A 16,570-nucleotide genomic window follows, 5' to 3' on the forward strand; every position below is an offset into this window, starting at 1 on the left:
CGAGAAATTTGTGAGAGCACTTAAGAAATTTCATAATCTTCAAGAAAGTCCAGAGACTTTCAAAGAAGATTAGAGATATTCCGGTAGTCACAGTCCCTAATTTCAGGAAAATTACAAGAACTTTTAAGGAATTTCGAGGAATTATGGAAGTCTCTTAAGTGCATTTCAGAAATGTTCCGAAAACTTGAGGGAAATTGCGGAGTCTTCAGGGATGTTTTATGAATTATGTATTTGTTTCTTTCAACTGTTCTGTAAGCCTTTCTTCAGATGTTTCTTCCAATCTACCTTAGGAAGTTTCTGTCAGCGTCTCTAGGAATTTTCTTTCGTCTTCTCCAGAAAGTTTAATTAATTCTCCCAGAAATTTCTTTCGTCTTCTTCTGGAAGTTTGACCATAAGCCAAAGGTTTTTTCGTTCGACTATTGGAAGGTTTTTTTGAGCTTCTTCTGGCTTTTCCTGGAAATGGCTACTTTTGAAAATTTACTTCCGATTTCCGAAACTTTTCTGGCTTCCTTAGAATGTGACATCCGATTTTTTTCCGAAAGTTTATTTAAATTTTCACCACAAGTTTCTCAATTCATGTCTTGGAAGTTTCGCGGATGTTTTTCTAACTTTTCTTAGAACTTTACTCGAACTTCATCCAGGAGAGCTTCTTTCGTCGTTCTCTGGATGTTTTGTCAGCTTCGTTCAGAAGCTAATTCAAACATTCCCTGAAGTTTTCTTCCGCAATTTTTCGATCATAGTTCAAAAGCAAAAAAATTGCTTTGATTAATGGCTTTCTCAGTCTTAAAACACTGCAACGACTACGATGTAATCTGCTCGACATTTCGGCCATGGGTTGTAGCCTTTTTCAAGAGAAAATATTGTTTGTCGTTATTGTCAATAGATTAGTAGTTGTTGTGGCTGGTTATTTAAATATATATTTTGGTTTCATTTAATGATATTTAATTGAAAAAAAAAACTACTTGGTCACAATAGTAAAATCCAACCAATTACCGGCCACCCGTGGCGCTGTTGTCATAGCGGAGATAAAAATGTAAACATCTGTCAAACGTGACTCACATCAGAATTTTCACTTTTAAAATTGAAAATTTATCTTGTCTTGTTACGTTTTTGGTGGTCAAAAAGCTTGTAGAATTGTAGGAAAAGTGTCCTTCTTCAAAGTGACAAATGACTACAATGATATCACTGCTTGCAATCAGGAAAATAATTAAATTTTTAGACTACGTAAACACAAGCTCCACCGCTTAACATTCTCATTGTTGTTGCATGATCGTTGCATTATCCCGGGATGCAACGAGAACAAATTTCAACTTTTTCGAGTTCCGAAATCGGGGAGCAACAAATTCGTGCAGTGGAGAAAGGGTGCCACTGTTTACGGATCAGAAAAATATAAGTTCCAAAGTTTGTTGTCGGGGGGGGGGGGGGTAATTTGAGATTAATTTCATGTGGCTGCTCCCCGGGATGGAAACTTTGCAGAACAATCCATTCCCCTCAATTCTTGCTTTGCTGCTGATCCACTGGTCTCTAAATCTAAAGCAGACTGACTTCGACGTCGATTTCAATCATACAAAACATAACCTAAATAATATCGGTGCATCAAAAAACGCATTTTCATTATCTTTCAATGTCATTGAAAGTTACCATCGACTAGTCTATTTCCCGCCACTAGTGACGCACAAATTTCACTTGGATTCTACTATTTCGATCACCATTTGAGGACAACGATAATTTTAAAAAATAAATCAAATTCAAGAGTGAGCAATTCCCCTCATTCCCCAGTCGTCACGGTTGTTAAAATTTTTGCTTTCAAAAACGGCAAAATATAAAATTAAGTAAATAGTAAATACCGATAAATACCGATTTTTTAATACCTTCGATACCGATAAGGTTTAAAACAATCTGGCAACGCTTTTTACGGTCCCTTTCATCGAAGACAACAAATCTCGCGTAACTTTTCAAAAGGTCCAAAGTAACTAATGTAAACAAATCGAGTTTATTGATGCAAACTATCACGTTTCTTTCACTGCATGTGATGCAAAAACAGCCATCGTAATATCTTTCTCTTTTTTTATTTAATCAGAGTTCTGAAAATTGTCCAATGTACAGATTCGCATTATGAGTGCTTGACTGTTACTTCAGACGTTTGACCCATCTGACGTCTGAATTGACAAAACCATCAAAACAATACAAATTTGTACTTTGTACCTCGGTCTTTTGCAGATTACTGCATATTTTCGAATATTTTTAACGTTTTCATTGGAATTCAGCGACTATTTGAACAAATAATCAGCTTTCGAGATAAAATGCACGCATTCGACTTGCTGCTTGGTACGTACTTTCAATATTTTTACCTTAAAAAGGGTCTGATCGAAGTGATTACTTTTAGCCGCAGCAGATAAATTAGAGAAAGAGGAAGAGGAAGCCGTCAACGGGAATCGAGGAAGCAATCAACAGGAATCGAAGTCTTCTCTTTCAAGATTCCACGGTCGTGTTTTGGAGCCCAGGGCTAATCTGAGTCGTGTCGCTTTGAATGATATTTCGAATTACTCTTCAAACGCTGACGGCTGCAGACGTCTGCCTTCCGTAAGAAACAGTAACGGTAGGTTTGCAAAATTTCATATATTTAACTATGCCCCCAATTCTCATGACACATTTTCTTTTTTTTTCTAGTTATTTCCGAGGTTATTTCTGAGAGCGGTAAATGGGAAAGCACTCTATCGGCTCAATCTGAACGAGATGATGCAACTGATGAGAATCGGTCAGGGAATCGAAGCTTTTTCACTTCTTCCCAGAGTTTCCAATCAGAACGAGAGGAATTAGTCAACCAAAACCGGAAGTACTCTACTCCATGCCGGAGTTTGAAAGGTCGTGTCCTCGATATCCCAAATCAGTTTTCCAACGGTGATCACAGTAGTTGTCAGTCTTGCGTTAGGGAAAGCAATAGTAAGTTATCCGGAACTTACGTATATATCAATTAATTATTTTATTTTCTCTTTCTTTTAGAATTTGATGACGACAATAAACGGGAAAAAACTTTATCGTCTCAATTAGGACGAGAGGATGCTGGCAGTAAGAGTTTTTGCCGTCGTGTTTTGAGACCCCAAGCTTCGTCGTCTTCTCAATCAGGACGGGAGGAGCTAGTCAACGGTAATAGGAACTTTTTGAAATCTTCGCAGAAATTCCACGATAGTTCCATGGGACCCTGGGCCAATCTCATGCACCCAGATCCTCGACCAAACGCTTGGGAAGAACGTTCCCATCACTCGTCTTTCATTTATCTGCGAAAACGTCAGCTTTCTTTGAAAGACAGTATTGGTAAGTTTTACAAATTATATTTTCTGAGTTCATGTACTAATGAACCGTTTAATTCCTTTTCTATTCAGATTCGCATAAGAGCAATAAATGGAAAGAAGCACCATCATTTCGTCACGTCGCATCATCCACTCCTTTGAACCATACTTCATTTGCACTGGACTTCTCGTTAGATGAAAATTGCAATCCTGAATTGCCATTGAATTTGGTGGTAGCCAAAACCGACAAACCCAGCTATGCTGGTCACCGTCGATCTTCCGAGGTGCTTGCTCCTAGCGGTCACCATCGAGCTTCAGAGATTCTTGATCTACGTGCAAATAATATTGAATCACAGAATGTTTCACCTGACCTCATACCCGAAAAAAATCTTGAAAACCACGAATCGCCTCCAAATGATTCGCTTAACACTACCAAGCATCATGTTCTACGGCATGATCATGATGGATACTGTAAAGTAGATAAATTTGGAGCCAAAGATGATGTTGATCAATTTGGACACCCGAGTCTGATTGGCAATAATATGAAGCAGTCTGAACCAGCATCTGATGATGATTTTTCGGATGATCAAAATGATCCAGAATGGTTTCCAGACGGTGACGCAAGTCTGTTGAATGACTTATCGATTTTTGAATATTTCGAAACATTCAAAAATGATCGCTTATCCGACCACGAAACTGGAATATCATCTGCTGGAGAAGAACAAGCGAATGAACACACAGACGGCGAAGAACCTCTACAAAAAAAAAGCAAAGTAAAGGTACGGAAGAGCAACAAAATCCTCAAACAAAAAGGGCTTTCATACAGACGAATGGATGGAAGCGTTGTTCCAGCAAGACAAGTTCAAGCACCGTGTGAATGTCCGATGAGATGCTGTGACAAATTTTCTGAACCGGTCCGAAAGAAACTGCTAGCTACGCTTCTTGAATTGACTCAATCGGGGCAAAATCAGTTCTTGTCCAGTCACATGAGCGTTATAAATACGGTTCGTCCGAAGGTAATAACATAGTATTTTTTTACAGGATTTTTTGTATTACGTATACTTATGAATCATTTCGCATTAATTCCTTTAGGTTCTTGTTTCAAGACGTACCCGGTCTCGAATTTATCGACAACCTGGCGTTGGAGGTCCCGTAAAAGTCTGCAAACGTATGTTTATGGCTACGTTTGACCTGAAGGATAGAAAAGTTCGTAGTCTCGCTGATAAACTTGTTTTGGGACAAGGAATTGCTGCAGATGATAAGCGGAAGAACAATTGTTCCCGAATAAAAATTAGTCCAGAGCATGCCGACTACATCGTCAAACATATCAAGTCTTTTCCAGCTGAAGAAAGTCGTTACGGTCGTGAGAAATCGTCTCGACTCTACTTGTCGTCTGATTTGACTATTCAGTGCATGTATGAGCTTTACCAAGACCAGTGTGGAGAAGACAATCTCATTCCAGTCCATTATAATACTTATCGGCTTGCCTTCAATTCCCTAAATCTCAAATTTAGAAAGCCAAAAATTGATACATGCAACGCATGTGATACCTTCAAAATCGAGCTTCAGGTAGAGACAGATGAGGAAAAGCGACAGCAGATAATCGCACGGAAGGAGGCACATCAGCAAGTGGCTCAACGTATCTATGACGAGAAAAAAGCTGATCGAAAGCGGGCGGATCAGGATATGTCGGTGCGAACAATTTCTTTCGACCTTCAGAAGCAACTTGCTACACCTTATCTCACATGCGGTCGAGCATTTTATAGCCGACAACTTTATACACATAACCTTAGGGTATATGAGACCCAGATAGGTTCAAATATTCCGGTATGTTACATTTGGGACGAAACGCGTGCAAAACGGGGATCGAGAGAAATCGGATCTTGCATGTGGCATTATTTGAAAGGGCTACCGGCATGCGTGGAGGAAGATAGATGGGCTGGACAAAATAACAACCGTATAGTTCTTTTTCTTATGGCTTACGTTGTAGAATTGGCAGCATCTGAAGGGCGAAATCTGACCATATGCCATAAGTTTATGGCTACGGGCCATAGCCCCATGGAATGTGATACGATTCACTCGGCAATAGAACGGGCCAAATTGCTTTTGTTGTTCGCTGTGCTGCCATTTTTCCACCAATGAGAGTGCATGTTTGAAACGATCGGTGATGATCCTCTGGAGAAGTTGATGCTTATAGTGATGAATTTACGCAAAACCACAGAGAACAGACGTTGAGGCTCGAACTAAATTTCTGTAAAAACTTTTGTAAAGATTACTATTCGACTTAAGCGCCACCAACGCTGACTTCCCCACTTTAAAAAACCCTCTTTTTTACACATCTTTGCGCTGGCGTTTCATAACTTACACTAGACACTAAGTGTCGGTAGCGCTGAGTGGTAATTTTCAACCGAAAATTTATCGATACTATCGCCAAATTGTTCGAAATTGGAAAATTTATAGAGGAAATCAGGAGACGCTAGCGCTACGTAACGGCGATGTTCCCACTTATCTTTACACAAGTTTCTGACCGAAGTTGGACATCTGTTATCTGTGGTGAAAGGATGTTGCTCGAGGACATTGCAGAATTGTTGTTTGCATCTAACTGCAGTCTGAAATATTATCGAGAAAATCTGCTAATTCCAGGTTAAAAGCGAGGTTAAAAGTACCACTGAACCACAGACAACCAGACAAACAGACAAAGCACATTGAGTATTTCTCACTATAAAACATCGTCGCTAAAACACTACAGGCATCTGTTGAGTACACTGTTATGGGTAATGTGCTCAACACATGGCGATAGTAGTTGTTCGATGAACAACTTACGATAAGCGGAGGCGAACTGACTTCTGTAAAATAATCCAATGTGTGCTTTTAAACAGCAGTTTTGCATGAAGTTCCACATATGTTATGTGGAAATGCGCAATATAAAAAGATTTGTTCAAGCACAGGTGATCCACATCTTTTCAATCCGTCTCATGTCATGTCATGTCATCTACCATAAAAAAAATCAGTACTTATTTAAACTTCTCCGGGTGCTTATTATTCTCGTCCATTTGTATTCTTGAGATTTTGAGAATTGAGAATAGGAGCAACAATTGAAAATACAAGTTGACATGTAGCACTTTTTTTTAATTAATTCGATAATTTTAGACTGTATGGAATAAATTTGTTTCAACTTTTTTTTATCCTAAAAAACATGTTTTGGCATCTCAAAACAACTTACTACCTTCTGGGACGACCCACTTATTCCTTAGAGCAACCGTACCAATGAGTAAATAAGGCACATTTACCAACCTCTACCATAACGCTACTTGCGTACCGGAGGTTGCTATTCAGGTGGGGGAAATAGCAATCCGCACCTTGGGAAGTAGTGAGTTCATAAATTTAGCAACCCGGTAGCAACGCATCAGACGGTTGCTATTTTGAATAAACGTCAAAAGTTTGTTTTGCCGGTGTGGAAAACGGTAACTTAAATTATGACTCTGATAGCAACGACCGGTGTGGAGAGGAGTGATCAAGCCAAAATGGAAACGCTGTGCGTAAGTAAAATAGTGCCGCAAATGGCAACGACTGGTACGGTTGCTCTTAGTTCAGAAGGAATAAGTGAGTAGAAGACACCAAGACGATCCATCGTAAAAGCGCAGTTTTATAAGCGATTCCACACTTTTGAGTATTCCAGTTTCAAATGTAAACTACAATATGGAAACGTCGAAGATTCTTTCTATTGCAAACCCACAATGAATTCATATTTATTTAAGTATATTTTCGTCAATAATATTCCACTCTTTGCAGTTTTATACAGTTTTCAAATGTTCATAGCAAATATTTACACGGTATTACGCTAAATAAATACTTTACACTTAAGCAACTTACCTTACCTAAATTAGCATGATAACAGTTAAAATCTTAGCCCTTCTACACTACAATATCATAATATCGTGCCCTAACAAAATTGCTACAACACTAAATACATCGTTTATAGAGACAATGTCAACTGCCTGCAGTCTTATGCTTCTTCCTGTTAATATTTCAAACATCGCATTCCCCACCAATCAAACCATGCCGGCCCTTCGGAAGGACCAGACCTAATGCACAAATTCATTTTGCGTGACAGGCAGATGATAGTTTTGCGGTTCCACAATCACGCTGGTGTACTGGGGCCCTCCCCCGTTTTGACTGTGGTGGTGGTGCTGCTGCTGCTGCTGCTGAGGGACATGTTGGTGATGTTGCGAGTGGTGGTGGTGCTGGGGATGATGGCCGTTGTTGCCATGGTGATGTTGCTGCTGCTGCTGGCTTACTTTGAATTCATCCAGGAAGCCATTATCATGATGACCATTGTTGTTATTGTTGTTGTTATTGTGACTGCTATTGGTAGCAGCGGCAGCGGCAGCAGCAGCAACGCTGTTGCTACTGCTGCTATTATTGGTGGCACTGTGCTGGTGATGTAGATTGTGACTATTTAGACCATTTAGATGCCCATTGGAGGGGTCACCATTGCTGCTGTTGTTGCTATTGTTATTGAAGCAGTTGAGTCCGAAATGTTGATTGATTTCATCGTACGACGGTTGCTGTTGTATCAGTGCCGTGTTGGGGATGTAGGTGGCATTGAGATGTGCTTCCCCATCGGAACTGCTGCAGCTGTTGGAGCTGGCCGAGAATGGTCGAAGTACATTCGACCCATCCGCTTGAGGGTCGTATGCCGGGTAGAACGGGTCACAGTAGTACGAGTCGAGAAACTCGCTGGGCGTTCCCTGCGACATGGATTGATTCGAGTCCATCATGAAACTGCCCTGGCTGTTATATTGATGCTCAAATTCTTGACTCTGACTCTGATGGTTGCCATGCTGGTTCGGATGTAGAGCGTTGGTCTGTACCATTTGGTGCAGGCTGTTATCGTCATCGAATTGATGCAGTTGAAGATAGTTGGTCATTTCCTTCACCAATAGTGGATTGTGGGGTTGCATAATGGGCGTTTGATGTTGTGGCTGCTGCTGCTGCTGTTGTTGCTGTGTGGGTTGGTGCATTTGAATTGGGACGTGCTGTGGAGGGGAGATCGGTGCCATCGGCGTTGATACGCTTGCTGGGGTAACCAACGGGGTCTTAATCTCCGGCTTGGGAATCATTGGTCCTTGGATTTCGTTCAGAAGCAGGTCACGTGCTTCCTGGTCACTGAAATGAAGAGCGAAGAATATCAGCATATTGCACTTTAGGCCATTGTAAAATGGATTGGGCATAATCATAGGCGTAACTAGGATGTTGGGCTAGGGAAGGCCATGGCCCTAGCTGACAAGACATAAACCATTAGGGGGGATCGACAAAATGTCTTCCTTTCTACATTTAAAAATTACGGGTGGCGAAAGATGTGCACTCTTTCAGATTTTTAAACTGAGAAATTAATGAATATTCGTAGAAGCTATGACTTGAGAGATTGATTTCAGAGACCGGATGGAATTCGATTTTGAAATCTGTGTTAGGGAAAGCGCTTTTCGCAGGCAATCTTTTGAAAATTGAAAAAGTCTCAGTTTTAACAGATTTGTAGAAAAATTTCCTATCGCTTGGCGTATTACGAATTAAAATTCATCATATCTGGATCAAAATCTGACCACTTTCATGCCACGACCGACTTTGATTTTTGAAATTCACCCCGAATATTGCTTTAAAAAATACATGGTATGTTAGATTTAAACTTATGGGAACTGAAATATAATTTATGACCTTGACAAATGTCCAGAAAATACTCTTTAACAAATTTATTATGGTCCTGAAAAGGACCGTTCTGTCGTGATGGTTGAGTAATGCTGAGCTATTAGGGTGTTCAACACAGAAGAGACTGGCGAGCTGTATGTTGTTTGGATTGAGAGTGATGCGCTTGGCATAGATGGCCCACAGCGACTCACGAAGAGCTACTGAATCCGATCAGTAGCGGCGCGGCTTCTTCCTCCTTATTCGGTGAATGGACGCTAGAGTGATGCAAAATTTGAAATTTTCACTCCACAATACTTAAACGATTCCAAATCGGATCCTGACTAACCTCTCAAAATTTGAACCCTTTTGGTGAGAATCTGCGATGGCACAAACCATTTGAAGTTTGTATGGGAATTACTATGGTAAAACCAAGATTTTTGTTCATGTCTATCTAATAATTCACCATATCAGTCTGCTTCAAAAGCTTTCAGCTGCACTTGTAGGAAATTTTCCCAGCTACAACTTTGCTGAAGGCCACTTTTTGATTAAATGCAAGAATCGAAAGTTATCAATGGTTCAATGCGCTGATGTCTTATGATCATGCTCAATCAACTGCTCAGCAGGCAACATTGGTGTTTCTGGGGCGTTGAATAGGAAACAAAAATCATGGCTACTATGTCACACTGCAAAATACAGTGTTACCTACATAGCAGCTGCTTGATCATGTCATAAGTTTACCAATCTCTTAAATAATTAATAACTTTTTCCTGTCTCGTTTTACATAGAAACGATCTTCACCAAAGTTGTAGCTGAGAAAATTTTCTATAAGAATGGCTATCGAACTGTTTCGCAGCACAATATGGAAAAAGGCTAGCAGGCAATGAACAAAAAGTTGAGATTTCCCATAGTAATTTACATGCAAACTTCAAATGGCTTGTGCGAAGTCTGTTTCTAACCAAATGAGTTGTAACTTTGGGAGGCTAATCAGGACCCGATTTGAAACCATTTAAGCACTGTGGAGCGCAAAAGTCAAAATTTGCATCAGTCTAATGGACGCCCATGGGGGCTGCAGCTCGGTGCTTTGGGGGCAGCCTTTCGTTGTGTACTAGAGAACAATGTTCAACGCACCAGACACCACAACACATGGTGATTGAATAAGCACCGTTCGGTGAGACCGGATGGAATTCGATTTTGAAACCTATGTTAGGGAAAGCACTTTTTGCAGACAATCGGTGATAATTTTAATCACCATTGCAACAGTTGGACATTTGTGTAATTTTCAATAGTAACCTATTTTTACTATATTACATTTTAGCAGATTCGTAGAAAATTTCCAATCGATTGGTTTGTTTAGAATTAAAACCCAACTAGGGGAAACGCTCCTATAGTTGCGGTACGTTAGAAGCGTTAGGTTCCTATAGTTGTGTACGGAGTCTCCATACACAACTATAGGAACCTAACGCTTCTAACGTACCGCAACTATAGGAGCGTTTACCCTAACCAGTTTTCGATTTTGGTTTTTTGAAACTGCACCGCCAATATGTTGCCGAAAGACGTAATCCTTCGTCAAAAAATGCAGGCATTTAAACACATTTTCCCAGAACAAAGTCCAGATAACTTCAAAGAAGTTGGGAGTCCCATGAACGTCAGGAAAATAGAGATTTCCGAGAACTTCAGGAATGTTTTAAAAACCTTTAAGAATGAGTTTTTCTTTGAATTTCTAAGAATTTTGGGGGCAGTTGCGAAAAGTACAAAAACGTCCAGAACTAGGAGCAAGTTTTAATATCATTCAGATAAATTTCGAAAGCTTCAGGGCAGTTGGATAGATTTCAATAACATTTATAGAAATTCAATGAAGATCAAAGAACTTCAGGGCAGTCCCATTAACTTCAGGAAAATTGCAGGCACTTAACAGAAGGTACCAAGATAATAAAAAGATCTTAAAGGAAGTTACGTAGCTTCAAGTAGTTCTGAGAACTTAGACCATAAATATCAGGAAAATAGCGGGAATTTTAGGGAAGTTCCGAGGACTCCAGGTAAATTTTGAGAACGTCAGGTAAGTTTAGAGAACCTAAGACAAAAAAATCGAAAACTTCACTGAAGTTGTGCGAAATTCACGGAGATTCAGAAAACGTCAGGAAGTTTAGAGATCTTTAGAACCGTATTATTTAATTTCAGGGCAATCCAGGAACATCATTAGAAGAGTAATGAGAACTTCAGGAAAAATTAGAGAATTTCAAGAGGGTTCACAAAATTGTAGGAAGAAGTTCCGAGAAATGAAAGAAAATATCAAGGATTTCAAATAGCAAAAAGGTTTTTTTTCCTTTATTTGTTTTCCGTCGATCTTGTTTTCCGTGCTGAGCACCAATGCTACCGACGCCAGGGAGGCAGCTCCCACACCTGGACCCTACCTATCGACCCATCAACTCATGAGCCGGGGACCAACGGCTTTACTTCTCTCCCGAAGGAAGGCGTGATCAGAGATGTTATGCCTCAGAACATCCCGGCGGCGCCGACTGGAATTGAACCCAGGACTACTGGGGTGAGAGGTAATCACGCTTACCACTACACCACCGACGCCGCTAGAAAAAAGGTTATCTTCCATTTAATTCCACTTAATTAATTTTGGTATCCATGACAGATATGTTTTTCGACTACAATGTGCAGTCTTCATCAGTGCCATTCCCTCTAAAAACGTATCAAAATCTAAAGGCCGGCGCAGAATAGATACGTTTTCGGGTTTTTTGACAGATAATGTATGGGCTAACTGTCAAAAAACCCGAAAACGTATCTATTGTGCGCCGGCCTTAACCCCTTAAGTACTCATCCCCTAGGTAAATATGACAAGATCACTGGTATGCGAATGGGGGGATCGGGGGTAATAATCCAGATTTTTCCGCCCTAATGGGCGTTTCTTAAACTACAGTGCAGAACACCTTAAGCGAACCCCACACGTATCAATATGTTGACGAAGAGGAATTATTGACAATTGACGATTATTGTCATTTGACTTCTCGACGCAAGATCTCACTAACACAACCTTGCTAGTGTATACGTGTAAAATCGATTTGTTTATTATTTTCAACCACGAAATCAGCTGTCAAAGTGTTCGACTTGACAGCGGTTTGTTTTTTTTTTTTTTTTCAGCCAGTAAAACGCATGTATTAGTGAAACTGATCACTAATACTAACGGTGGTAGATAACTCTATAAGAGATAGGAACAAACGGCCGAATTACAAAAGGCCGAACGAAAAAAGGCCGAAAATGGTTGAAAATTCGACCTACAAATGGCCAAAAATCAGCTGGGTGATATGCCGCCATGTTATTGAAACCAACACCTGAAACGTCACAATTCAAGTGTGAACTGCAAAAATGGCGTGACTGCATTGTCTTATTTTTATCAAATGAAATTATTTTCCCTTTCATGCCATATAAATGGTTGACTTCGTGGTAGAAAATCAGAAAATAATATTTCATGAGTTCTAAGTTTATTTTTCACAAAATGTAAGCAAAAATATTAAGAATATATAAAATATCAGTCACGCCTTTTTTGAAATTCTGGCATGAATCTTCTATTTGTTTACAAATTATGAGCTGTCAGTGGGGCCCACGACTCGCGGGCCCGCAGCGATGTTAGCTCTTTTCAAGGCAAGGCAAACAAGATAGGGATGCCACCCAGCTGCCAAAAATCGAATAAGACCGAAACACAATAATCCGAAAATGTATAAATCTGCCACAAAAGGCCGAATAAACCATAAATATTTATCGTTCGGTTAATGAAAAATATTACAATTTACGACATTTGCTATGCATTTCTTAAATAAAACTAGTTGTTAAACACATTTTAAGTGCATCAATTGCAAGTTTTTAGAGACATTTTAACATTGCAAAACATTGACATGTAAGAGCCTCTTAAAATTTGTTTCACTTCCCAACAAACAATTTTAGCTGCAGCTTAGCTTATACAGGCAAAAATTAGCTGCATAAGGCAAATTTTGGCTGTATAAGCTAATCTGCAGCTAAAATTGTTTGTTGGGTTAGTGGAATTCCAGTTGAAGGATATTCGATTTACAATCCTTCACGTGACAAATTTTGAATGTACATACTTCTTGTTGAAATATTGTCCATAATTAGCCAAAATGAAATGGAAACAAATTTGTATCATCCTTAGTTGTCTTTGTTAAGGAAACTTTCGGTCCGAGGCTGGTTCATCTCCGACAATATTGAACAGAGCAAGTCCAACATCGACCAGCTTCTGGACTATTATTTCGCAGTTCAAGTGAGTTGAACGCTAAATTGACTCATCAAAACCGGGCTTAGGCAGCCCGGATTCAGGTCCATTTTCGATGCAGAATTGCATGACTTTCTCAACATTGTTGATGGGCGTATAGTTTTCGATGCGATATTACAAAATATATTTTACTGTAAAGTTCAAACTTACCTCAGCACGTAGTTCACGCTGACGATGCAGTGCGGCCGGGAAGACCGCGTATTGTGCACCACGGTGGCGTACGACTGCACCCAGGTCCATCCGCCGCCCTTCGTCAGAAATCGATAGTACTTTGTCGTCACTTGTCCCTTGTACATCACTTCATCGTTCGTCGAAAAATGCGTAGTATATGGAACAGAGAGAAAGGAGAATACTCAAATGTAATTCGATCCGCCCCCTATTTCATCGCTCATTAGCTTGCTCTCTCGTGCGCTTGTTTATGGCAAACAGAAGAAGCTACTTACGTATTTGGTGGGAATATCGCATGTGCAGGATGTCGGTCGCATGGATATACTGGTACAGTGTTTTCTCAATCAGATCCTGTGGCTCGTATCCAGTCAGCTGGGAAACTCTGCGAACAGAGAGCGAGAGAAGGGGAACAAAGGTACTTTGTAGTAAACGGGAAGCGCAAATATAACGGAATCCGGCGTCGGAACTGAACGGAAAGGTAGCATTTCAAACAAACAAGATTTGACACGTCCCGCGGATTTGATTCGGCAAACAACGACGCCGGACGTCTGTGTACATCGTATGTACACTTGCTACCACCGTCGCCGTCGCCGCCACCGCCACCGCCGAAGCAGATTCTATTTGCACTCTGGCTCTGAACACGCTTTCACACCAAGAAGCAAGCTTCATAATGGTTTTGCTATCAAATTACTATTTCATCTGGTGTTTTTCCTCCGACTTCGAGTACCACGAAAATTGAGCTTGAATCCCCTGCGAGGCGGCGGCGATGAGATGCAAATAAACAAACGCTCAATACTTACTTGGCGTCGAGGAAGATCAGTTTCAGGTCCATGCTGGCTCGAAACATAAACATATTCTGATGGAGCTTGATTTCGGTTATGGCGGACGGGGGCAGCGAGTGGCCGACCGCCACCAGGCCCAGATTTTGGATGCAACTGTGCCCATCGCCGTACGTCGAATCACCGGGGTAGATGCGGGCCTTCAGGTACCCGGAGCAGTGGATGACCTGGAATGAGGATTAGGGTGGCAAAATGAGTTTCGAAAGTTCATAATCACCACTTGAACTGTCGGTTTGTGTAGATACGGTGTTTTGACTCGTGGCCATGTATGGCGGATCTTGGTGTTGGTGCCTTAAAATTTTGTGTCTATTTCCAAGTCAAATGTTCCTTCAAATAAGTAGCTCTTGAATTATATATTTTTTTTATCAAACACAGAAGTGTTCACATTCGTGCAATCAGGACTTCCACGGGCATGCTAACGCATACTAATTACTAACCCCTTTCACCACGAGTCAGCTTTGATTATGCACCTAACCTTAAAAGTTAATCATCAAAAAGTGGAATATGTGAACACTTTTTTTTTCAAGAAAGGCTCGAGCGAACGCCTCCTGCATATCGTCCGTTTGATCTTCTGCGGATGGATTGAATAATTGATTAATTGCACAAGTGCACCCAAATTGTGAGGGGAAAATGGATTCACCCCTTTAACGATTCCTTGAACTAGTGAGATGGTACTAGCTTCATTTGCTTGGTAAACAATCCGCGGAGCAGTCGATGAAACATAAATCCCGAACACTTTGTATTGTTGTTGCTGCTGTATTCTCAGATGCCTGACCTGAAGTGGTGGGCTCATACTTTCGTCGACGTTTGGGGCGTATGTAGAAATGTTATGCCTTTGGAGTCACGTATAATTGCTTGTTTTCATAGTGAACGGCATAACACAGTTCTCATTATGCAGTTGTTTTCTGTTATTTCTTTTCTCCAACGTTTTGACTCAATTTTAAGACGTACTTTCGTACGTATTTAGATTCTGTGCAGTTGGGAGTAAGGAGAGATATTGAAAGTTTCGTTTGAACTCCAACATCTGCAACGATTCACGTTAATAACATAGAGAAACAGATGTTCCACTCATGTTTGAGTTCATCGACCAACAAATCGCGGTAAATTTTAGGAAAATATTCTCCTCAGGGATGCCAGATGATTTTTTCAAAAGTCTGTATGAGTGTCAAAAAATATGTCTGTATTTGTCTGTATTCTAGAAAAAATCACCGCATTGCAGATTTCGTATTTCCCACATGTATTTTAGGTATAAAATTGCTCGCCACACACTATACTAAGCAAATAAACTTAAAAATCGGCTCAGTTTCTTGAAGAGTATAGTTCAGAGAATGGAATGAACTAGAATCTTTGAAAAATCTCAAAATTTGACAAAATTGCGGTAACTAGGTAAATGACTCTTTTTCAAATGCCCGCCATTTTGTCAAATTTTGAGATTTTTCAAAGATTCTAGTTCATTCCATTCTCTGAACTATACTCTTCAAGAAACTGAGCCGATTTTCTTTCTAGGTGACGATTTGCGACCTCTAGGCTGCTCGCAGTTTTGGGAAGTACCCGCCGGGCAGCCGCCATATTGGACGCCATTTTGGATTTTTGGACTTGAAAAAATTCCCAGTTGTAGAGCAAGAATGAATAAAGATTTGACAAAAAACTCAGGTCTCTAACTCTTACCAGTACCCTGGAAAAAAAAATCCAAAGTTTAGGTCAATTGAACCGGAAATCCCCCTTAACGAACCCAGGTCTTCAAACTTCGCAATGTAGTCTGGTCTCATGAAATTATCGAGGATTTGCTTGAGCAAACGAACTAGCTCAGAATTGAGTCGGAATATTTAAGGCGCTTCCGATTGAAACAAGTGGTTTAGTTTGTTAACTTTTGGTAGAACAAATATAATTTAAGTATACTCTGAGAGCTGGAAGTCTTTCTAGCATCCGCTTCACAACCTGCTCTAATGACAACAAGTGTGTGGTTTCAAGTCCATAATTGCTTGAAGCTGTTCAAATTTCGAAAATAATTTTGTTTATTTTATGTTTAATTTCAGGAGCGAATTGGTAAAAATCTGTACAAAATCTGAATTGAGTTTCAAATATCTGTATAATGTCTGTAGTCTGTATAATGTCTGTACGAAACTTCAAATATCTGTATAAATACAGACATATCTGTATATCTGGCACCCCCGTAACGTGGGTAGATCACCTTTTCGTGGTACGTTACGGGATGTAAGATCTACCACCGATTCCTAGTCCTAACTTCTTCAAACTAGGGGAACAGGATTTTTCAGTAATCGAAGGAACACATCTTA

At 40.2% G+C, this 16,570-nt stretch overlaps 2 protein-coding genes across 4 annotated transcripts in view; one reads left to right on the forward strand and one right to left on the reverse strand.

The window, feature by feature from the left end:
• The window catches only part of LOC135707500 (GATA zinc finger domain-containing protein 1), a 259,888-nt gene that overhangs the window by 48,369 nt on the left and 194,949 nt on the right, over positions 1-16,570 (forward strand). The window contains exon 1 of one of the 2 annotated variants that reach the window (XM_065229346.1): positions 15,419-15,425. The exons of the other annotated variant lie outside the window; for it this stretch is intronic. The gene's annotated coding sequence lies outside the window, so the exon portion shown is untranslated. Of the gene's footprint in view, positions 1-15,418; positions 15,426-16,570 lie in introns of those variants that run through there. 2 annotated transcript variants of the gene reach the window in all.
• Positions 7,107-16,570, reverse strand: part of sim (single-minded) — a 125,123-nt gene continuing 115,659 nt past the window's right edge. For both annotated transcript variants that reach the window (XM_065229311.1, XM_065229310.1), the window contains exons 4-7: positions 14,235-14,440; positions 13,710-13,816; positions 13,417-13,564; positions 7,107-8,459 (exon numbers count right to left, since the gene is read on the reverse strand). In XM_065229311.1, the coding sequence (XP_065085383.1) occupies positions 7,376-8,459; positions 13,417-13,564; positions 13,710-13,816; positions 14,235-14,440 (1,545 nt within the window). In that variant the 3' untranslated portion in view covers positions 7,107-7,375. The remainder of the gene's footprint in view (positions 8,460-13,416; positions 13,565-13,709; positions 13,817-14,234; positions 14,441-16,570) is intronic.

This window comes from Ochlerotatus camptorhynchus, unplaced genomic scaffold, assembly GCF_037179485.1.
Source record: "Ochlerotatus camptorhynchus isolate MF236.1 unplaced genomic scaffold, CSIRO-AGI_Acam_v1.1 ptg000313l, whole genome shotgun sequence".
Classification (NCBI taxonomy): domain Eukaryota; kingdom Metazoa; phylum Arthropoda; class Insecta; order Diptera; family Culicidae; genus Ochlerotatus; species Ochlerotatus camptorhynchus.